General features: G+C 42.9%; 1 protein-coding gene across 1 annotated transcript in view; it reads left to right on the top strand.

The window, feature by feature from the left end:
• The first annotated feature begins 13,595 nt into the window (after positions 1–13,595).
• The window catches only part of MGAT5 (mannosyl (alpha-1,6-)-glycoprotein beta-1,6-N-acetyl-glucosaminyltransferase), a 214,620-nt gene continuing 203,898 nt past the window's right edge, over positions 13,596–24,317 (top strand). The window contains exons 1-2 of the mRNA XM_011937716.1: positions 13,596–13,740; positions 14,766–15,147. Of these exons, the coding sequence (XP_011793106.1) occupies positions 14,907–15,147 (241 nt within the window). The 5' untranslated portion in view covers positions 13,596–13,740; positions 14,766–14,906. The remainder of the gene's footprint in view (positions 13,741–14,765; positions 15,148–24,317) is intronic.

The following is a 24,317-nucleotide window of genomic DNA, read 5'->3' on the forward strand; positions in this document are numbered from 1 at the left end:
CTTAATAGTCTGAGCGGTCTTGAGGAAAGATGGTTGACATCCTTCTGACGTACCCTCTAACTCCCTCTTCTACTTTTAATGACCCTGTGATAACATTGAGCCCACCTAGGTAGTCTAGAATCTTCTTCCCCTTTCAAGGTCAGCTGATTAACTTTAATTCCATCTAATACCTTGATTTCCCTTTGCCATTTATGTCCTGGGGATGAGGATGTGGATGGATTTGGGAGGCTGGTATTCTGCCTGCCATCGCTATCTTGCTCTTTTTGTTTAATTATGATATGTTCCAGAAAGGAGTAAAACATGTAATACAAGAAGATAAAAATACATTTACTATTAAGTAAGAAAAAAGATAAGGAGAAGAGGTAGGAAAATGAGTCAGGACTGGGATTTATACAAAAAATTAGTCCACTTTACTTCCTGAAGTAGACGGTGAGCTTTTCTTGCCAGCCTTCTTGAAGAGAGAGAAGCACTGTCAGTTATGTTGTAGGGTGTCGATCTAGTAAAATCCAACCAGTTGTTCAGATACCTAGATGGATATTGATACGCAGATGAAAGAAAAACTTCTTCCCTAAGTCTTCATGGATACATAAAGTGTATACTGAGCAAAACCTTTGACATGTTCACAGGAAACCCAATGGTATGTTTCACCTGGACTTTGTGTTCTTTCTTTTACTGCTTTATATTTAAGGTCGAATACGAATTGCTTTGAAGATCTCTTGTAAGACGTGTGGTCCAGGGTCAGGCCAAATGCTGGAATTTGCAACAGCTGGAGCAGTGATTCCCATCTGGTGGCTCTCACCCCCTAGGGATTTTTGAGGGTGCCCTGAGCTTTCATTCTAAAATGACAGTGATACGTTCTTTACCATTTGTATTTTTGAAGGACATAAATTAGGTATTTACGTCTATAATCCCTGATCTCCCCTTAAGATGGAAGAGTGTAAAAGCCTACCAGTATTTATTAAGAGCTTGGATATGGTGGTTAGTTGCAGTCGGAAGAGTGATCTGCACTAGCAGTCTGTGAGGTTTTGAACCATTATATGTTACATTTTAACAAAAAAATTTATATTCTTAATGGAGTGCTGTTTAAAGACAGGATGCATTAAGAAAAGTTAGATTGAAGTGTAAATTATTGAGGAGTATATGAGAATTCTGTTGATTTTCCTCGTGTTATTTTCCCTTAGTCAAAAGTTGGCATTCATCTGAAATCTTTTGGCATATCTGATAGTATTTTTTTAAAAATCAATATTTAGAAATAGAAAATATTATGACTGTTATAGTCATTTTGTCTTTTTTTATTAGGACTGAAGATTCATACACCTGTAATGTGTTACTTGTGGTGAAATGCTTTCAAATAGCTGCTGGAAAACCACCTGTCTTAGCCTGATATTTAGAAACACAACTGGAAAAAATATATAAAAATAAACTTTCGAGATATTGGAGATGGCAATTAATCACATCCTTCCTCCCTTTTGGATTCTGAACTAGAGGAAACAGAAGAAGCTAGACAAAAATTAAAATACAGTACCAGTTTTTTTAGTGTAAAGCAAAGTTGGGAGATGTATTTTGGGTGTAAGACTTCCTTATCCACCCTAAATGTAATCTTCATAGCCACCCAGGTGATGACTGAGCATCTGCGGGTGGGTTCTGCTCATTTAACCCGTGGGAGCAGGAACAGAGAGTGTGTCCAGCAGCCTGTTCAAGTTGAAATGCTGTCCTTCCCCCTCTGGGAGAACTGTGAGTACCCCAAAGATGGAGCAGGCATAGTTCCGCACTGTGGTTTCTTCCTGGGAAATGGGGTGAACGTTCTGCTGGAAAACATGTTCAAAGGAAGCAATGAGTTCTCTTATAAACTTTTGGATTTGTTTTGAAGTCCAGAGGTAAGAAATGCAAACATTGGACAGTTTGTCTAGTTGGGGGTGGTAAGTCGATTGCTGTCTGTTTTGAATATGCATTTGGTCCTCACACCAAATACATACTAACAAGTATGTAAATTCAGAATGAATTTTATTGACAAATTATACTTTTTTACCGACATAATTAAGTTAAATGCTGTGTGTTACAGGTTAAATGGGCAAATGGTAATTTGCCATTAATCATTTGGAACATTAACAAAGATGGTATCAAAATGAACTTCATAAACTTTCAATACCTTGTTTCAGAAGTGGATTATGACTTTAATACCCTATCTTTCTCATATGTATGTAAACACTGAGAAGTGACTGAAAAGTTTCTAAAGGGTCCGGAGTGTATGTATGTGTGAGTGAGAGATTATATATTATTGTTAAAAGGCTCAGTGGTCATAAGAGGTTGGGCAAAGCCAATTTAGAGCAATGGATGGATTGTGTATCCCTTAAGTCATCTTTCAAATACAATTTCTTTCAACCTAACTTTGAAAGACTTTCAGAGGCTCTGAAGTCACTGAAGTACCCTGGAAAATATTGGAATTAGAATCATTTCCAGAAACTTTTAACTATTGGTTGAAATACTTTTATGCAAAATTAAGGCACCTAATGAGCATGCTTATCTCAGTTGAAGGCTATTTCACTTTGAAGTCAACTGGGAAAGTACTTGTGATTGCAAAGCACTTGTTCCAAAGAGAGCACTTTGGATTATAAAACAACAAAAACTCAAGCCCCCACCTTGCCAGTGCAAGGTATGTGTTGGGTACCTGCATGAGGCACTTTGCTGTGTGGAATTACTGCTTTATCAGAGTTAGATGTTTGGAAAACATGTATCCAAAAAACATATATCCAAACTGTCTTTGATTTTAACCTAATGGATCAAAACGTTTGCTTTTTGTCAGCAACTAGAAAGCAGGACCAGTTGTCCTATAAGCACTCGTAGTTCACAGTGATTAAAACTTTGCCATTTATGATATAATGCTCATCTCAGCTGGATATGTGTCAGTAGGATGTACATCCAGCTTATTCAAAAGTAATATAAGTTCCGTACGTGTTATGAAGAGAATTGTGCCATGTTCTCTGTCATCCTCCACTGGAAATTAGGATCTGATCTGCCCCTGCTCTTACTCTCCTAGATAAGGTAAAAAGCAGTGCTTCTCATGTACACAAGCAAATAACCTTGCAGTCTGGTTATAAACACCAATTGATTCTATGGTTTTGGGGTTGGGCCTAAGATACTGCATTTTTAACAACCTACCAGATCATTTCCATGCTACCTTTCCATAGACGAGAGTTTGAGTAGCGATGTTACAGAGATGCTGGTTGCTAAAAGCATTGTAGACATTGAGGCCATTAGGCTAGCCTCAAATCATTTCTCATCTTTGGAGCCAAATGCCCAGGAGATGTTAATAAAAGCTGTATTAGTTCAGCATTATTCTCTACAAGTCCTTCCATAGTGTGGGCTGATCTAACAAGGCTCTGTGGTAGACTAGCTGTTGAAAGTCTGGCTGTTCACATTGGCCTAAGAAGACCAGCTTGTGATTCCTTTAAGGAGCAAACAAGCCTACCTTGGCAGATGAATTATCTAGTAAGCCAATGACTACACTTGTGGGGTGGGAGAAGAGCAGAGAGCTTACCTCTTGAGATTCTAGAATGGATCACGTTTTGGGTTTCACTAGATAGGGCCAATAGAGTTGTTATAGAATGTCTTAAAAGTTCTTATGCCTGGCTGTGTATTAAAATCATCTAAGCAGCTTAAAATAAAAATAGCTCTGTTTAGGCCACACCTCAGACAAAGTAAATCAAAATCTTTGGGTGTGAGAGCTGGGCATCTCCTATTTTTTAAAAAGCAGTCCAGGTGCTTCTATGTACAGCAGAGTTGGGAAGTCCTGGTTTAGTTAGTCCTAAGCTCTGAGGGCAAGAAACTCTCCTGAGAGGCTCCATTTTTAGCTTGAGCTGGCTTATCATTTGTGCAAACTGAGGGTTTGTGACCAGAAACCAGTCAGGTTGACCCAAGTTATTTGCAGTGTTTGGGAGAGTTGACCTTGGTATATACATTAAAGAACGAGTGAACTTACCAGGAAGCATTTAACCAGTAATTTCTTCCCTAAGAAAATTCAGACCTTGGCTTTTATGACTCTGGGTCTGTTAAAGCTTAGGGCTGTGCCATCAAGTTGCTTGACTACTGTAGCCTTATTTTAGAAATGATGAGAAATTCTTTATCAGGTTAAGTTGGATAAGCCTGAGTGGTCACTTAAGATTGTGCATGTGTGTGTACACGTATGTATTTCTTCACTGATTAGCTAGTTCAGTTTTTTAACCAAATCAGATTTGGGGATGACTGTCCCTTTTATGCAAATAGGGCAGCTAGAAGACTCCTTGGGGTAGGCCAGCACCCAGCCTGTGCTCCTCCCTAGGTGGAGGAGAGAGGTATTAGGGGTCAGGGTGATTGAGGTGGAGGAGAGAGGTATTAGGGGTCAGGGTGATTGGGCAGGAGGGCTTAGGAAACATTTGTTAAATAATGAGCTTTATCTTGAAGGCATTACCCATATTTTTAAAACAAGTGTGGTGATTTTTGTGACTGTGATTTTCTTTATTACTGGGGCCATTTTAGCCTGTTGTCATTCTTGTTTTTCTTCTAGATGTAGAGTGTTGCCAGAAGTCTGATCCTCAGAGAAAAGGTGCATTTTACACTTATTATAAAATTTCTTTGTGGCTTTACTGTCCTTTGAGAGTAGAAGTGAATCTTTTGAGTGTTTTCATTCAACATTAAGGAGACCTACCTGACAAATTGACATGCTGTGTGATCTTTTCACAGACGATTCTTTCTTTCTTCTTAGAGAGTCATTATCGACCTGTCTTAAAGCCTGTTCATGGTTTCCTGGGCCAGAAGCCAAGTGACAATCCTAGCAGTTTTTTCTTTTTTTTCCCTAATGGCTGTCTGATGAAGCAGTATCCAGATTTTGGTCTTCCTCAAAGCCTTCTTCCGTATGCTCATTGATTTATGGACTAGGTCATTGGAGCAGAGGCCCAGTGCCTTATACTCATTAGTAAATTGGGCACAGCTAGCCGAGGAATGAGATTCTCAGTTGGTGCCCAGACAGCACTGAGAGATGTGGAGAAAATGAGACTCATTTATCAGTCACCTTGAGACAGCATCAGCAGTCAGCCACCTTCCTTCACTCTGAGGCCTTCCACAGCCTCAACACAGGCTTCTGAGCCTGCTGGTCTTCAGGGGTGGTGATGGACTCCCAGGTTCACCTTGGTCTGCTTCTCTCTCACTCTGCAATCTAGTCACATGGGCAGAACCTGTCTGAGTATCTTCCAGTGGGTGAATAAGATCCTGTTAATTTTAAGGCAGTCCCTCTCAACCGAGGCATTTTTGGCAGTATTGAGAGACTTTTTTGATCGTCACAGCCCCGTAGTTATGGAGGGTTATTGGAGGGCTCTCATGGCATCTAGTGGCTAGAGGCCAGCAATGCTGCTAAACCTCTAATAGCTTCCCACAACAAAAATTATTCAGACCCATATGTCAATTATGCAAAGATTGAGAAACATTGGATTAAAGCGATTTATTTCATTTTTCAGGGACTCATGCTTTGTTTTGGTTTAGTAGTTGTTTTCAGAAATCTTTTTTTTTTCTTTTTTCTTTTTTTGAGGTAGAGTCTTGCTTTGTCGCCCAGGCTGGAGTGCAGTGGTGCGATCTCGGCTCACTGCAAGCTCCGCTTCCCGGGTTCACACCATTCTCCTGCCTCAGCCTCCGGAGTAGCTGGGAATACAGGTGCCCACCACCATGCCCAGCTAATTTTCTGTATTTTTAGTAGACGCAGGGTTTCACCAAGTTAGCCAGGATGGTCACAATCTCTCAACCTCGTGATCCAGCCCCCTCTGCCTCCCAAAGTGCTGGGATTACAGGCATGAGCCACTGCACCCGGCCCCTCAGAATTCTTGGAGTTACTGCTGTTGCCTTTTTTTGTTGTTAGGAAATTCTGTCAACTGTGAATATCGTATGGGCCTGGTGAATGAAACTCACAGAACATGTGAAGATCTTATGTGCTCCAGCAGCCACAGCTTCCTTCTCACTCTTGTCCTCTTTCCCTTTTGTCCACCTGCCAGTAATGTGCACATCCAAGAGACTAAGTCAGGATAAAATCATCAAGTGTTGATTTTCTCTTCCCCCATCCACGCCCTCTAGTGGCCTGCTTTGCCTCTAAAGCTGCTTTGCCTGTCCCTTCCTCCTTCTCTACTTCTTCTTTTAACACCAACTGTATTTAGGTGAAGACTGCCCCCATCCCTGTTCCATCTCTCTTCTTTATACCTGTGAATGGCAGAGAACAGCTGGGGTCAGTGTGGCGGAAACTGGGAATAGAGAAGGCAGGAAGAAGAATGCATGTTCTGGACCCACATTTACCTGCCCTGTTACGGTGTTTGGAAATTTATTTTGCTATTGATGCCAGATATGGAGCCCTGAACTCCACTGAGTGGATGGTGTAACTGCAAGACAAATATCTGCTTCGGGTGGGTGGTGTTGGAGGTTTTCCTTTCTCTGCCCACAGGACAAATGCAAGTGTAGCATAATGAATTAAAACTCTGGGTACAGGACTGTCTTGCTTTGATCACTTCAAATGTAAGAGGGGATGGGCTGTTTAAAACCCAGATATTCTAAGAGTCTTCCCAAGATATCAAAGGTGTGTTGTTTTTAGCTGGTGTCTTTCAGCTAGTTAATTAAAATAAGACTACTTTAGCCAGTTCCAAAGGGAACAGACTGTTTTCACTTAGAATGTGTTTTTCCTGTTTACAAAAAAAAAAAAAAGGACCCAGGTCCTGAAAGTGAAGGGTCTTTGTTCATACCTATTCTTGGGCAGCACGCCTGTCTGCTGCTGAGCTCCTTTGCTTCCTAGAGCTAGAAGAGAGTCGGTGGCATCACAGCTGTCAGGGATTCACAGTTGAGCTTTGGGCACCTACTGAGTGGGCTCTGTCAGGTTGGTGGCACTGGGCCATCTGGGGGAGTGAATGACCTCAGAGCTTCTTCCCAGGAATTTGGATTTATTTTAGAAGAGAAAGCTGCTTTGCCTGTCCCTTCCTCCTCCTCTGCTTCTCCTTTTAACACCAACTGTATTTAGATGAAGACTGCCCCCCATCCCTGTTCCATCTGTCTTTCTTATACCAGTAATGCTGTAAATGTGTATTTTTCTCCCTTTCATGTGTTGATTCAACCCTTGAGGTTGGTGGGACATTCCATTAGACTCATGGCTTCTTAATAATACTGGACTTTGGTTTCTGTTTTGTGTTTCATACAGAGAGGTCTCTTCCTTTCTGAGTTTCTGCATGCAGCTGGCAGACTCAGCTTGGTTTGGCGGAGGCCGTGTAGTATTAGGAGGCAGGACTAGGGTGCTGGTTTGATTCTGATTCTGACCGGAAAACATAACATTTTCTGGCCTCAGGGTCTTCCTCTATAAATTGAGGGTTTGCATTTGATTATTTTCCTAAACAAAACCAGACGTTGTCTTCCAATCTGTAAAAAGGTATTTTATACATTTAAATTTATCATATTTCCTGTTAAAGTTGATTGATACACCAGCAAGATGTGGTTCTGTGGTGACCACAAAACCAGGAGCTTTGTAAGATGTTGTGCAGTCATTGCAAGGTTAGCACCCAGATGATTTCTGCACTGTGTTTTGGTTCAGAGTAGAAGCAATCCAGATTCCTCTAATTATGAATGGGAGTGGCTACTATTTTAAAAAATAATTTACCAAGCACTCTAAGTTGCTTTTAATGGAAATTGACATGGAGGCTGAAAAGAGAAGTAGTAGAAATTGTTTCAAAGTTGAATTATTAACATCTAAAGACAATTGTCACTTAAAACATGGAAGTCAGGCAAGCAGCCTTGGAACTTCAAGACGTGTGACCCACTCTCACCTGACATTTAATTAGGATAGTGCTTTTTTGTCATATAATTTCATGTGAATAGATATATGGGCCTGAATTTTAAAAAATACGTAAACTAGACCACTACTGAGCATTAATTTTGTGACCAGTAAGGTGTGAATTTGAAGTTCAAACTCCAATGTATGGAGGTAGCCAGGACAGTTTTGCTGAGTCTCTGCAGTATAAATTGATATGTATATTGATTGTCTCTAGTATCTTAGGATTTGGCATGTCAAACTTCTTTTTGAAAAATGTTTAAAAACATTTTAAACAAAACCAAAAGTCAAATGAAACATTTGTGGAACCTCTGGAACATCTCTGTGAATGAATTTTTGATGTTCTTTGGAGCACAGTTTGAGAACCAATAACTCGGTTGCTCACCCCTCCACCTCCAACTCTAACAGTGTTCTGTGGTTCTGGAACTTTCTCCATGTTATACATGCGGAAACTGAGATGGACACACTTAGGATCACACAATGCCAATGGTAGAACAAGCTGCAGATCAAAGATTTTCAGGGTTTTGATGCAAGGTTCTCTCAGTTTCTCCTCGTCACCCTTTCAGGTGTTATTTCCTGTGATCTTCTCAGCATAACAGTGACAAGACAAGTAGCCTCCGAGAAAGGTTCCCTGGTGCTTTCCCCTCCATGCCTTGTCTTAGACATATTTTGTTTCTGTAATCTCACTGCCCTGCCCCCCTAGAATTTTTTTCTGGTGTGTTTTCCAGTTTTCTTCTCTGTTAATGCCTGACTGCCATCATATCCACTTTAGTTTAACCCTGCCTCTTCAAGGGTTTCACTACTAAGGGTAAAATCTTGCAAAAGGTAAGGTGCAAATGTACTGTCAGAATGCCCAGGTTCTGTGGCTGATACCAGAAGGAGGTCTTGGAGATCTTTGCTAATTTGCATTTCTTCACCTCATTTCCACCATCCTGTCCTTTTTTCTAGCAAACACTTAATGACCACCCTCTGTGTGCAAGGCATGGCAACCGCCGGCATGTCTTGTCTTTGGGGGCCTCACAGACCCCATAGGCGAGATGAAACGGGACAGTCCTGTAGAGCAAGGAAGGAGCACGAACTGCTATGAGTACGAGTATTCCACGGAAGGGGAGTGAGTACGAGTACTCCAAGGAAGGGGAGCTCCCCTCAGTCTAGGGAGCCCCTGGAGGCTTTATGCAGGAGGTGGGGTGAGATTGGAGGCTGGAGATGTGGGTGGGATTTTCCAAGGAAATTGAGTGGACACAGCCGACTTAGGATTTCTTGAAGGTTACTGTACAGGGTGAAGCTAAATGTAGGCCCCCTAGCCACCATTTAAGGATGTCTATGAAGGAGCTCAGGTGGTACACAGAGAGGACAGAGAGGTCTGGGGACCATTAAGTTAAAGCAGCGCTGTCCTACGTGAATGTGGCACACGGGTGGTATTGTCCTGCAGGGCTATTGGAAGAGACCAAATCTCTGCTTGGGGCTGACATTGCTTCTGAAGGGATGGGCTTTTCTGCCTTTGTTTATCCTCTGATAAACAAAGGATGTCAGGAGGCAGGCCCTTGGGTAAGAAATAGGGCCTCCAGGGATGTTGGAGGAACTGCTGCGTTGGTCTGGTTCTCACTCCATGGGAACTGGGCTGCTGCTCGGTGTTCTCAGGTGGGTTGAGAAATTGGTATTTGCCAGGAGCCTTGTTAAGGGAGGCCTGTGAGGTTGTGATCCAGAGGTTATAAGAGCGGTCTTATGTGGTGAACTGTAAGTAGATCGCTGTGAGCTGCTTCTGTTGCTAGGCCCATGGCCAGCCCTTAGTTCCTGCCCTGGTCTTGGCTGTGCTACCTGGTCTTGGCTGTGCTAGGCCCATGACACTCATCTGCCTGCTCTAAGCCAAACTCCTCCTTTTCCCCATAGCTTTAGAGGTGGACTTGCTGTTTTTTTTTTTTTTTTGAGATATGATACACATATCATACCCATCCTCCCATTTAAAAGTGTACGACTCCATGGCTTTTGGTATGTCCACAGAATTATACTCCCATCACCACAATTTTTAGAACCTTTTTGTTGCACCCTAGAAAAACCCTATACACCTAACCTATCACCTCTCATTTCCTCCATTCTCCATACCCCAGCCCTAAGCAAGTACTAATGTATTTTCTGCCTTTACAGATTTGCCTATTCTAGACATTTAATATAAATGGGATCATGCAATATGTGTTTTTTTGTGACTTTTTTTTCGCTTAGTAGAATGTTCTTAAGAGTCGTCTATGTGTAGCATAATCAGTTCATTCCTTTCTATAGCCAGATAATATTTAATTGCATGGATATGGCAGTTTTGTTTCCTCAGTTGATGCACATTGGGCTAGTTTCCCTTTTGTTTATTATGGATAATACTGCTGAGTATGGATAGTGCTGCTGAATGCTTCCATGTACAAGTTTTTGTGTAGACACGTATTTTCATTTCTCTTGGGAGAATTCCTAGAAGCAGAATTGTTTGGGTCATATGGTAACTCCATGTTTAACTATTTGAGGAACTGCCAGATTATTTCCCACCCTGGCTGCGCCATTTGACATTCCCACCAGTGGTAGATGAGGGTTCCAATTTCTCCACATCTTCACCAGCACTTGTTCTTATCTGTATGTCCTTAAGAGTGTGAAGTTGGTATCTCATTGTGGTTTTGATTTGTATTTCCTCTAATGACTAATGATGTTAAGCATTTTTTCATGTGCCTTTTTTTTTGTTTTCAGGAGAATTGACACATTTCTTTGCCAGAGATCTCTGACTATCTTTAGAAAGGTGGAAGATGATTTTGTTGTGTTGAGGCATGAGTAGGAAGGAGCAAGGTGATTGCTACCCTTTTAGGAAGTAGGAGGATAGAGGGAATGCATGTTGAAGTGGCTAATTCTGCAAACAGACTTGGTGCAAACTTTTTTCTGGAGGTGAATTGATGAAGTCACAGCCATGAGCTGACATTACTGTGGTTGGCAACAAGGTCTTCTGAGATCCACTGTATAGTCCCACTGTGCCCACTGGATGCACTTAGCTAGAGGACCCAGCTGTTAGAAGGTCTGGAGATAGGCATCTTCTTAGCTCCGGCAACAACTTCTTGATCACTGTTAGTCTGGGGCTTCCTCATTAATTGTCAGGTCATTCCTGATGATCCTCCTTGTCATTTTGTGGCATCAAGACTCTCTGTGAGGATTATCCTCCTCGTTGTCCACCTGTTACTGTGAGAGATAAGGGTGTCTCCTGAATAATGCTTTTGAAAAGTCTTAAGTTCTGTCATCTCAATAGGAATTGTAGAGATGCATTCTGTGATTCTCTATGTGTGCTGTGTGTATGCTGATATCGTTTCTATCATTTCAAGCTCTAAGTACCACTGGAGAAGAGAAATTTCCTGGCACTTCTATAGTCACTTAAAATCTGGGCCCTCCCTAATCAGAACTGTACTCTGAACTCCTCTTAGGTAGGGATTTTCGCTTCAAATTTGCATGTCTCTGAAGTGGGATAATTTTACCTAGGCTGAGATTTTTTGGCCATCTCTTTTCCCCTGTGATATACCATCTAGATGTGTTGGACCCTCTCCAAGGCAAGGACGGAGAAGAAGCCTTCTACCTTCTAAGGAAGCCATCGTTCAGGTCCTAGCCCTTGATCTTTGTTTTAACTCCACAGCTTGAGCAGCCTATTTAGTAGGGTTAATTGAGGAAGTAGAGTGGGGCTTCCTGTCTGAAAGTGGACAGCTAATTCCTGCCAGTGATTTGGGCTCTTTACTAAAATAGTGAAAGAAAATCACCTTTTTTTGATATAGCACCTCACTGGCTTGCCCTAGGAAAATTCCTTCAGCCCTGGGGTAAAATTAAGTAATGAGTATGGGTTATTAAAAAAAAAGCCAATTCCCAAGGAGCTAGGTGCAGCATCTAGTTCGTAATGTGGCTTTCAGAGTGTCAGCCCCTTTGGGTAGAAACTCCATCTTGTTCACTGTTCAGTCACCAGGGCCTGATGACAGCTCATGCTCAATATAGACTTGGAGCGGAGCGGAGTGGAGGAAGGAAAGAGGGCAGGTGCTGGTTGGTTGGCCTGCAGTTAGAAGGGCTGAACAAAAGCCTGTAGTGCCTTAGGCGACTTATTCACTTGGCAGATACTTTATTGTGCCACTGTGGTCAGTGCCTTTCTCTGGGAAGGTGTGTGTTGGGGGAGGGGCTTCCTAAAGTATGTCATGGAGTCACACATAGAAACTTTAAACAATCCAAGGTGGACCGTTGTTTTTAACTCGTAATACTCCTTTATTCCCTGTTTTAAAATTTTTTAAATTTGATACAATAATTATACATAATAATGGAGTACAATGTGAGATTGAATCCACATATACCTTGTGAAATGACCAAATTTGGGTAGTTAGCATGCACATCACCCCCAAATAATTATCATTACTTTTGTGGTGAGAACACTTAAAATTGTCTCTTTTAGAAATACACATTATTATTAACCATAGTCACCTTGCTGTGCAATAGAACACCAGAATTTATTCCTCCTAACTGTAACTATTTACCCACTGACCACTCCCTCCACATCCCCTTCTCTCCTCCCCACCCCTGGTAACCACTGTTCTTTTATCTCCTATGATACCAACTTTTTAGCGTCTGCATGTGAGATTGTAGAGTATTTGCCTTCCTGTGCCTGGATTATTTTATTTAGCATAATGTCCTTCAGGTTTATCCTTGTTGCTGCAAAAGATAGAATTTCTCTCTTTTTTTCTGGTTGAATAGTATTCCATTGTCAAAAGTGTTGTAAGACTAGGAAAGGAACACTGCAGGCTGGAGCCCTGGAGAAAGTGGTCTGAGGCAGGTGGGACTGGAGCTGGGGTTTGGCAGACAGGCTGGGTTTGATTGTCAGCATAATGGAGAGCACTCATGTGCCAGCCGGGTGGGAGGAGCAGCCGAGTGAAGACTGGGAAGCCCCTCAGGAAGCATGTGCAGGGTTTGTGGTGATGAGCAGACCAGCAGGTACGCAGGGGGAGATGAGTGTGATGGGGCAGAGGAACTTATGTCGTGATAGTATAAGACAGAAGTTGAGCCTCATTTTAATGGGCATTGTGGTGGTATTGAATAGTGATGGAATATATGGGTCTGGAATCAGACTGCCTGGTCAAGGGCTCTGAAAGTTAAGTGTGCATCAGAATCACCTCGAGACTTGTTAAAGTGTAGGCTGCGGACCACATCTCCCCAGTTGCTGATTCAGTGGGTGTGGGTGGGGCCTGAAAATTCACATTTCTCACTGGCAATGCTGCTGTTACTGAGTTTGGGACCACATTTGGAGAACCACTGGTCTAGAATTGAGAGGTTGGCAAATCTTTTCTGTTAAGAGGTAGGTAGTAAATATTTTAGGCCTTGTGGGTTATATAGAGTATCAGTTACATATTCTTTATTGCTTTTCATGACCCATTAAGCATATACATATCATTGTCTGCCATATACACACAGGCTGTTGGGGGAGTGAGGATGACATAGGGAAGGTGGGGCATGGTTTAATAACCCCTGGGCCATGCCTAGATGGTCAGTCCTCTGCCACATAGCTGGCTGACCTTCGCCAAGTTAATGACCTTTTGCCTTTCTTTTCTCATGTTTCTCATAAAACAGAGATGATAATATTCACACTTCTTACCATACAGAACTTCTGAGGATTCAGTGAGCTAAGCCACAAAAGATTGTGTGTCACAATGTCTGGGACATAGCTAGAATTTATAATTTATTTTTATTAATGGTAGTACTACCAACTACTGGTTACTCGGTTGATAGGCAAGGGGAAAACAGTAAGAGGCAGACCAACAGTGATCCAGGGCTCTGAAAGCTAATTGCTTCAAGATCCTGCTACCATTTTCTTTTGGGCTGCTTGCAAAGAAGAATCCTTTAAAGCATATAGGTACACTCTGAAGTACATCCTGGGTTAGTCCCTTATAAGGGATCGGGATCATTGCTCAGTGTGTCCCTTGCGTGGCACTTAGAAAATGGCGCTGTTCGTAAGCTGACTGGTATTGGGCCCAGGACTCTGGCTGAAGGGATGAGCATACTGCTAACCATTTGCAACCTGTGCTTAGGTCCTACTTGTTGGAAGCCCTGATTGAGAAGAGTGGCCTGGTCTGTACTTGCATTAGATAGGATCTGGCTGCATTAATATTGAAACTACTCTGCCTTTTAATGTCTCATTTTGCCTCATGGTGGGAGTGAAAGTGAGAACCACAGAAAATCTGCCTGCCAGGTGTTCCACATTTCTTGTGCTACAGCATGCAACTGAGCAGTGAGGTATAGCTTTCCCTCATGTAGCTGGGAAAGCGGTACCCCCTCTTGTACCTCTGGCATATCTTCTCTGTGCTGGTGCACCTAGAGAGGTTGCCTGGTGGCCCTGAGAGAGCCATCTCATCTCTAAACACTGATAGCGAAAGCTGGCCATGCTCAAATAAGATGGAGCAATCTACCTCTTCCTTGTCTAGTTACCCCCAAGGGGACATCCACTTTCTTGCTCACCTCACCAGTTGCATATTCTAGTCCTTGCCAGAAGCACATAATAATAACTTTGTAAGCTTAAGTTACAGGCACACAAAAGTGCCTGATGGTGATATGACTCCACCCTCTGCTTGGGTTTTTGCTGACATTCAGTGAAATATCCTTCCATCTCCTCCCCACCTTGCAAAACAAACTTCCTGTTTTGAATTTGGTCCAGGCTGGAACAGCCCCACTACACCTGTTAACACACGCAGACACACACTTCCCCCTTCATATTTGCTTAGCTTCTTGTTGCCTAGCCAGATTTCCTCTCAGCTTACAGATCCTGAATCATAAGGTATTGAACTAGGAAATTTAAGAGTTGACATTTTACTTAGAGGTATTCAAGTGAAAACATGGCTTCTGGTTTATTTTGCTGTATTGTGCCATGACTACTTTGCTAATTCTTCTCCTCCTTCACAGCAGAATGGAAGTGAGGAAAGGCAATCAGCTGACACAGGAGCCAGAGTGAGACCAGCAGACTCTCACACTCAACCTACACCATGAATTTGTGTCTATCTTCTACGCATTAAGAGCCAAGGACAGGTGAAGTTGCTGGAGAGCAATGGCTGTCTTTACTCCGTGGAAGTTGTCCTCTCAGAAGCTGGGCTTTTTCCTGGTGACTTTTGGCTTCATTTGGGGTATGATGCTTCTGCACTTTACCATCCAGCAGCGAACTCAGCCTGAAAGCAGCTCCATGCTGCGTGAGCAGATCCTGGACCTCAGCAAAAGGTACATCAAGGCACTGGCAGAAGAAAACAGGAATGTGGTGGATGGGCCATATGCTGGAGTCATGACAGCTTATGGTAAGCACTGTGTTTCTGGGACCTCTCCATTAAGGTGTGCCTTGGCCTTGAAATGGCCCTAGAAGCTCCCAGACATGGTCTTGTCATGGACTGACACTTGCCATTGCCTTCATAAGCAGTGAATTGCACACAGAGAGGCATCTTTAGGAAATTAAAGCAATGCCATTTTCATTGTTCTGAGCTGGTGTATGCAGACACACTTTCCCCTGGAATCAATGGGTTAGGATAGTTAGGGCTCTTTTGGTTGTGTTTGCAGCTAGCTCCTTCTTCCTGACCACATTTCAGGAGCCATGTGATCTCATGTGGGAGTGAGTTCAGGGAATGCTGAAAAATATTCTCATCGTTCCCTAAACAAAACTTAATTAAGGCTGGTAGGGGTGAGGTGAAGAGGATGGGGAGGAATGGAAGCCAGTAAACTTAGAGCCAATTGTGTGCCTCCCTCCAGCCGATAAGTAGGACACTGGCACTCATCCTGGTGAGTTTTAATCTTTGGCTTCTTGAGGTGATGTTGCTCTTCTTCTTGCCCTTGTCTCTAATTGCCCTCACTTTGAAAGGAATCTTTGTGTACTTGTTGCTTTTTTTTAAAAGAATTTTTTTTCAGAATTATTTTTGAAATCATAAAGAGTAAAAAGATACACATATGGAATGTAACTTATTTTTCTTTTATGTTTAATATAGAAAAAGTTGGAAGCTGTAGACAAGCAAAAAAAGAAAAAAATTACACATAAGTCTACTACTCCAGGCAATAACCACAATTAACATTTCAGTGTGTATTTTTCTGATATTCTGCATATACACACAAAAATATATATATATACACAAATACTTACAAAAAAATTGCAAATGGGATTTAGATTATGCTGTGTTTTGCAGAGCAGAATTGGTCTGTAGCAGATGACCTGTTGTTGAGTGAAAGAGTCTGATCATTGAATTGAGGTTTCAGTGGTCTCACTGAAGTGGTCTCCATGATAGTATAGATGAGATACAAGAATGGGGTTAGGTGAAGTGGAGAAAGTGGAGTTCTGTTTTGTGACCCACTCAAGGAAGGTGCCCTGAAGTGTGCAGAGTTCAAATCGTGATTCCCAAAAATGTGCAGCAACAGTTCAGTGCAGATTGAGTTCAGACACAGGAAATCATACTCAGTTATACATGTACTTTTTTCTTTCCAAAAGGGGAAAAAAAACTTGTTTTTAAAAATATGTAAAATTTTATACATACGTGTGTGTGTGTGTGTGTGTGTATGTTTATTAGAAGATGCTTCTAGGGAACATTGTAGAAATTCTTTTCTAGCTCTTACTGTGTAAATAATCATACTCTCTGCTTTTAATCTGTTAAAAGTGTAGGCATTGGCTTTTAATATATCTAAATAAAATGGTACCTTTTTTGAACTGATGGCTTTAAAAAATGGGATTCGACTGTGGGAACTTACACTGAAAAAACAACTAGCTAGTTTTTCCTAGAGTTGCATTTTAAAATTGCTCATTGACTCACACTTCTGTAACGTTTCCAGTGTAGTTTAGATAAACCAACAGAAAATAAAGCTGATTGTCACCATTAGTGTTACCAATGTATATAACATAGCAGGTAACACAGGTACAGTTTTAAAGTTTCTGGTTGTATGCATTTCGTGTTATAGCTTTGAAGGGAAAGAGTTACAGCTCAGTGGTAATTTTCTCTTGTTTCTCTTAGTCTGTCAGACCTTTTCTATCGCCAAGAAGAAGCTCCACAAATAGCAAATTTGTAGGCTTTAAATTTCTCCAGTTGTTTTGGCTGTTTTTACTTCTTGTGTACTGCTAAAAATCTCATAGGGAAGGCTTCCCTACTTAAGGATAATAATTTGGTCTTAGCTTTTCAGCCTCACAGAGATATTATTTTTTAAGTTACAAAAAATCCCAGAATAGACTGTTAGAATTTCAGCCACCTTATATGCCTGTAATCATAGGACTTTGCATCTCAAAGAAACTATAGACATTATTCATTCCAACTTACTTTTGTAGATGAACCTTAGCAAAATAATTTGTCTTTTTCTCAAAAACAGCAAAGAAACAATCAAACAGGTCACATGAACAACTCTAACTCACACTGCTAGTCTTCTCTTTCTTCTAATCAACTTTAACATATCAAAGTGGTTTTGGGAGCTGAGTCTCTGGAATTTAATTGGACTTGTATGCATGTGCTTGAGGTACTGGGGGTTATCACATGGTGAGATCCTACTAATACACAGTGTCTCATTTGGTGCTATTGACATTTCGGTCTAAATAGGTCTTGATTGTGGATAGGATATCAGCAGCATCTCTGGGGTCTCTACCCACTAGATGCCAGTAACAGCACCCTAGTTGTGACAGTCAAAATGTCTTTAGACATGTGATAATTGTCCCCTTCCTGCCACCTTGGAGAACTGTACTAAGAGTGGAAACCACAAACGCCATCTGACATCATCTTTTTAAGGATGTTATCAAGCAGATAACTGGTTTTAGGTTTTTTGTTTGTTTCTGAGATAGTGTCTTGCTTTGTTGCCCAGGCTGGAATGCAATGGTATGATCTTGGCTCACTGCAACCTCCGCCTCCCAGGTTCAAGCCTCAGCCTCCAGAGTAGCTGGGATTACAGGCACACACCACCACGCCCAGCTGCTTGTTGTATTTTTAGTAGAGATGGGGTTTCACCATGTTGGCCAGGCTGGTCTCGGACACCTGACCTCAGGTGGTCCGCCCGCCTTGACCTCCCAAAGTGCTGGGATTATAGGTGTGAGCCACCGTGCCTGGCCTGATTTTAGTTATTTTAAACTCGAAAGCCTAGTCTTCCCCCTGGTTTCCAGTTCTGGCACCAACAATTTGGATTAAACGAGAGGATCGTACTAGGGATTAGTATAGTCTAGGGCCAGTCCTAGAAGCTGGAGAGCCATTCTGATGACATATGCTTCCCTTGGAATCTGTCAGTATCAGTAACATTGTGTGACATGCAGGCAGCCCTGGCAGTTAATGTCACATGGTGTTGCAGAGACTGGAGGATTCTTAGTGGTGTGGCTGGGCTGGCAGAACGGTATTGGGGATGCATGGGCCATTAGTTTGCAGTCTCTTTTTTGCCATAAATGCAGCCTATGTGCAGTGCACTGCCTACACATCTGCTTTGAAAGAGTGAAGAGTTGATCCTGTATGGCTGGGATTTGTGTCTGGTTTAAACGAATCCAGCAAAATGAAGAAAAAAATTCCTTCTTTCTCTCATCTCCATATTGGTATAATCAGAGGCTCTCAGGATAAATGGGTCTACAGTAGGTATTTGAGGGATTGTAGTAGCTGATTTTAGATGATTGCTGATTTATTAGAATTTCTGGTTAGAGATTCCAGGGCAGCAGGGCTCGGTGAACCTGTGCTCTAAATTCAGGACCTTTGTCTGATTGTGTAAATAGTTTTATTGGAACACCTCCACTCCCACTTGTTTGTAACAAATGCAATAACAGATAAACATGATAATTCCAGTATTTATTTCATAATACATCTGAAACATTCTGAATCCATCGATCAGCAGTCACCATAGTTATTCTAAATACTCATCTGATCAAGTTCCTTATTGATTCAGCTACTTCCCAGGACTCCCATGGTCTAAGGCAGAGTCATCAAACCATGATCTATGGGCCAAGTCTTCCTTGGTACCTGTGTTTGTAAAGAAAGCCATGCCCATTTGATTATATGCAGTCTGTGGCTGCTTTTACACAGTAGTGGCAGAGTTGAGTAGTTGTCATACAGACTGCAAAGCCTAAATATTTACTGTCTGATTCTTTACCAAAAATGTTTATCAGTCTCTGACCTCGATAGTCTCTTGGTGAGTCTCTCTATCTACTGGATTTTAGTATCCCAAAATCCAGTGTCCCAAGTCTCTTTCACGCTTGTGTTTGGATTCACTCATGACATCTTCATAAGGTGCACATATATAAATGCAGCGTTTCTCTAGCCTCTGAAAATGCTTCTTCTAAGTGGCAGGTCGAGAGATGTAGTGGTTAGGAGCATGGGTTTTGGAGCCAACTGGTTTGTCTTTGCCACATCCTGCCTGCATGACTTAGGCCCTAGAAGCACAAAACTGCTTTAAAGTGGGGTGTCAGTGCCTCTCACCAAGGACTGTGAGACATGAGCAAGGTGCTGTGTGTCAGGTGCCTGACATTGTGTGCTTATTGTTAGCTGTTAGTGTGGCTTGTGACTAGTACTCAAACAATAATAGAACTTGAAGAATATCTTCCCTGCCCCAACCCATCCTTGCTTTGGTGATTTGAAAAGAGACTTCTGAACTTCTTTTGGATTTGGCGACTCCAAAGTGATACCCGGAAGATCTCCTGGGCAGCCCGTGTGGAACATTCGGTGCATTTGTTACTGGAGTGTGGAGGGCTTTTCTGTGTATTACTCTGCCAGTCTAGAGAGGAGTGTGTTGGCTTTTGCCTCCCAGGCAAGTGTAGAGCCAGAGCCCTCTGCAGGTCAGCCCCATCTGCATCTCCCAGCCAGTGTGGCAGGGGCCATGCCTGCCAGTGACGTCTCGGGAATTGTGTCATGGATGGTGCCACTCACCCGAGTCAATGCGATTCTTGTTTCTGAGGTGAATTGATCTCTGTCTCCAACAGCCTGACCCAAATTCTGATCCTTAGTGATACCTCTTACCTAACGGCACAGACCCGGTCCGCTTGTGTTCTCTAATGAACAGTAATGGAAACCTGAGGCGAGGTGACATTTCCCCTCATGGTCCATCCACACCTTGTTAACCCTGGCTTCTCTGGGCTGGGGCACTGTCCTAGAAAAGCTGCCAGCTCAGGCTCAAGCAGCTGTGGGCTCCCAGTTTCTCTCTGCTGACTCCCATCCCACTTGCCTGCTGCCTGATTCCTCCTTGACCTCCCGGTTCTGTGTGCCTGCTCTTCCCTACCTTCTGCCTGTCTCCTGGTTCCCTGAGCTTTTTAGTCCTAGACTGGCCCTTTGGCTTCTGTTTTTCAAGCCTGGTCCTTCAGGAAATGTCTGTCATTGGCTGGACTATCCCCCACATTTTGTGCATACAGTGAGAAACAGACGGACAAAGGCCCTGCTCTCATAGATGCTTTGTTGTCTTTGGAAGGAAGAAATAATAAACAAGAGAAAGTGAGATAGCAGAGTACATTCCAGGAAGAAAAATGGGGATTAAAATATCTGAGGGGTGGCCGGGTACGGTGGCTGATGCCTGTAATCCCAGCACTTTGGGAGGCCGAGGCGGGTGGACTACAAGGTCAGGAGATCGAGACCATCCTGGCTAACACGGTGAAACCCCGTCTCTACTAAAAATACAAAAAACGTAGCCGGGCATGGTGGCGGGCGCCTGTAGTCCCAGCTACTCGGGAGGCTGAGGCAGGAGAATGGTGTGAACCTGGGAGGCGGAGCTTGTAGTGAGCCGAGATTGTGCCACTGCACTCCAGCCTGGGTGACAGAGCGAGACTCCGTCTCAAAAAATAAATAAAATAAACAAATAAATAAATAATAAAAAATATCTGAGAGACTACTTTGCAAAGGTCACCTCTCTCTCTGGAGGTAACTTTTAACCAAATGACACAAAGGAGCAGCCAGGTACAGTGGAAAGAGAGGTGGAGGCAGAGCATGCCAGGGAGAAGGCATGGTGTGTGTTAGGCCCTAAGGCCAGCATATGCACTCCAGAGTAGAAGGGAGGCCACTGTAGCTAGAACAAAGTGAGCAAGGAGTGGCATGAAAGGTGTTTGAGGCGGTGAGAAGCCAGCAGCTCATGCAGAGCCCTGTAGGCTGTGACTTCTGGTATCAGTATGGGTGTTCTTATGCGGAAACCAGACCTTGACCTCACCCTATAGTTCACTGCTTTCTCTGTGGGAGGAAGGAAGTTTTTTCCTTAAGGAGGCACACACCGGGGTTGGAGAACCAGCATAGGGCTTTTGGTTGCTGGTTGGGGGCAGTGGAGAGGTAACTGCAGTGGGCTTGATTGACCCCCATTGGCTTAGGATGCTGTATCTAAGATGTTAACACCATCTAGGACTGCTGAAGATTGCTCTGAAAGGTTAGCAGCTGCTGTGTGTTGCAGATCCAGATAATGTTCTGAGATTCGAATGAGACCTTTTGCAAGTGTTGCCTTCCACCTCTCTTGTGAAAAAGGAATAAAAACAGGTTGGCTTTCATTAAAGATGCAAGCATGTAGAGGGTTTTTTAGTTAGTTTTTTTTTTTTTTCCTCACTTTTCTTTTGTGTCTCTCTTCCTACAAATAGGGAAATACGGTCAAGGAATAGGAGTGGTTTCTTTTTTTTCTTTCTTTCTTTTTTTTTTGAGGACTGGGACTGTTGTGGGATAATGTGGAAAACCACTGTTGCCAAAGTAGAAATTCTCTGCCCTTGAGGGAAATGCACTGTTCTTGGAGTGAAACTGGTAGGGAAAAAAATAGCTGGGCTGTTTGGTGTGTCTGAGAAGGCTTTAGTTACTCTATGGTGACGTGGCTGATGTGATTAAAGAAACGGCTTTTTGGTTTAAAAAGCTTGGAACCTAAAAATGGGCCTCTCTGTGGCTTGGGACTTTTCCAGCCATCCTGTGGTAGAGTCCAGCCTGCCCAGTATCCTCATCAAAGTCAGGCCAAGTTCATAAGCACACCCAGGCCAGTCAAAAGGTCTGAGGAAGACCTTGGGAATGTTTTAGACAGGAGAAGTAAACTCAGAATAAGGGGCTTATTCTTCTACTCCTCAGTCATTAAAGACCCTTTCTTTCATGCAGCACCACTACTTCAAGTCTGGATTGAGAAGGGATTGCATGCACATGTGTGGGGTTGGAGTCTGCCACTGCCATGTTCGAATGATAAGGCTCAGAATGTCCTTTGTCTTAGCTGGCGGCCATAGCTCTCTATGACCCTCTGCTTCTTCCCAACTGTGTCCTGGTGCTCTTTTGCTGTCAGAAGTGCTTGGGCAGACCTCGTGCTGCTGCGGACACCCTAAAAAGCTCCGCACCCTCTCAAGTCTTCTAGGACGAGACTGTTGCATGGTGGCTGGGCATTCACCTGTCTCTGCGCCTCTGCATTTGCTCTCCCCCACCACTTCCTGTCTTCCTTCTTTGTTTGTAAATAAAGTTTGTTAGAACACAACCATGCCCATTCCTTCTGTTTCAGAGAAGTTAGCCTTCCCTCCTTCACAGGAGGGCCCAAGCCCACTGTTACTCTCATTCTTTATAACACTCAAGCTACTTAGCATCAAGTATTTGTTGTATGAGCTGATCGTGTGTCTCTCCTGCTTACAATGTAAGTTCTGGAAGAGCAGGGACTTTGGTCTGTTTTGTTCCCCGCTGTGCCCCAGAACGTAGTACCTTTTGCCTGGCACATAGTAGGAGCCATGAATGAATAGCAGCAGCCCCTGGCGAAACTCTGTGATGTTCTGTGTGGTACAGTTACAGCTGGGACTCATTTGAAAATCACAATAATGTTTTTAGTGAAGCAGGAAATGAGAAGAAATTCCCTATGGGCTCTGCATCTAAGAGACTCCAAGTGGCTCTTATGCATGATCCTGACATGGAAACTATTGTTTATTCTGGAAGGTAGTTAGTGTTTCTGTTGGAGGGATAGAACACGTTGTGTTCCTTACTGATGTGTGACCTTCAACAAGTCACCGATCATCTTAAAGCTTACTTCCTCTTTTGTAAAACAGACAGTATAATACACTTAATCTCAGAGGCTTGTTGTGAGGATTACAAATGACAAAGTTTATTAAGGCACTTAGATTGACTTAGATTATTCTTGTACTTTTTTTTTTTTGGTGTTTTTGTTTTATTTTTGTTTTGTCTTGTTTTGGAGATAGTCTTGCTGTGTCACAAAGGCTGAAGTACAGTAGTGTGATCATGGCTCTAGCAACCTCTGCCTCCCAGACTCAAGCCTTATGCCCACCTCAGCCTCCAGAGTGTAGGCATGTGCCACCACACTAGGCTAATTTAAAACAAAAAAGTTATTTTTTCTAAAGATGGAATCTCACTGTGTTGCCCAGGCTGGTCTCAAACTCCTGGCCTCAAGTGATTCTCCCACCTCGGCTTCCCAAAGTACTGGGATTACAGGTGTGAGCCACTGTGCCCAACTAGTACTTAATCAAAGTGCATTCTTTCCTATTAGTTATCACTAACTCTGACTTGAATGTACCTGCATCTGTTACCACCCAGCCATAACTGTTCATGTAGATCTGGCATTGTTCATTCATTTGAACACAGGGCTTCAGCAACCTGTTTATGTAGCTGTTCTTAGCATTTACAGGGGTAGAACCTGACCAGATGTGAGAGGAAATATGCTCTGTTTCAGAAGAGGTGAGGCTTGCCACCACCCTCCTAAACTAGGAGATGTGGTTGTCATTGCCCTCTTCAAAAGATACAGTTTTCCTCTGTGGGCTGTAAGATAAGCTGGCTGTGGCCAAGTTCACCTTTGTATCTAACCAGGGCATTGGTGGTGGTGGTGTTTCTGGCATGGTACAGTGAGCAGGAAGGAGTAGTGTACAAGGCCACCCTTTCCAAGAAGCTGCGGGCCCTGGCGTCAGGTGGGGGACAATGGATGACAATAGGCTTGACCTCTCAGCACTTCTCTGATTCCTTACCTTTTCTATAAAAAAGGCTACAAGTCTTTGTTTCTATTCCATGCAGCTGGCTACGTGTTAGGAAAATTCAGAGAATAGCCTAAGAACTCTATTCGGGATGTTAACAGATTCCATAAAGCACTTAATATCATCAATAGGCCTAGATAGGATCCTTTACCACATTCCAATGCATGGAAATTTCCTCGATAGTAATGACACCCTCTGCATCACTTTAGGAAAAACATTCGCTTCTGGGCAGAAGTTCTGGTGAAATCTTAAATCTGTAGTTCTAACTCAGAAGAGAAGGCTAGTCAGTGTTGCCGAGCATCTGAGCTGCTCTTTGACTTTGTGATAATTGTTTTATGCCCTTTTGTGTCCAGAATCTGCTGCCTGGGACAACTGCACGGTGGAAGCCACCTTTGTCAGTTCAGGAGCAAATTATCCACCATGTGGCTTTAAAATTCAAGTGAGATAAGGCAGTAAGGGTCACTAAGATGTTTCTGGTGGGTAATGCCTTACATGACTTTAGGGTACTGGTGGCACTATCTTTGATTTCTTTTTTTTTTCTTTTTTTTTTTTGAGACGGAGTCTCGCTCTGTCACCCAGGCTGGAGTG

Source organism: Colobus angolensis, unplaced genomic scaffold, assembly GCF_000951035.1.
Source record: "Colobus angolensis palliatus isolate OR3802 unplaced genomic scaffold, Cang.pa_1.0 Scaffold168, whole genome shotgun sequence".
Lineage (NCBI taxonomy): Eukaryota > Metazoa > Chordata > Mammalia > Primates > Cercopithecidae > Colobus > Colobus angolensis.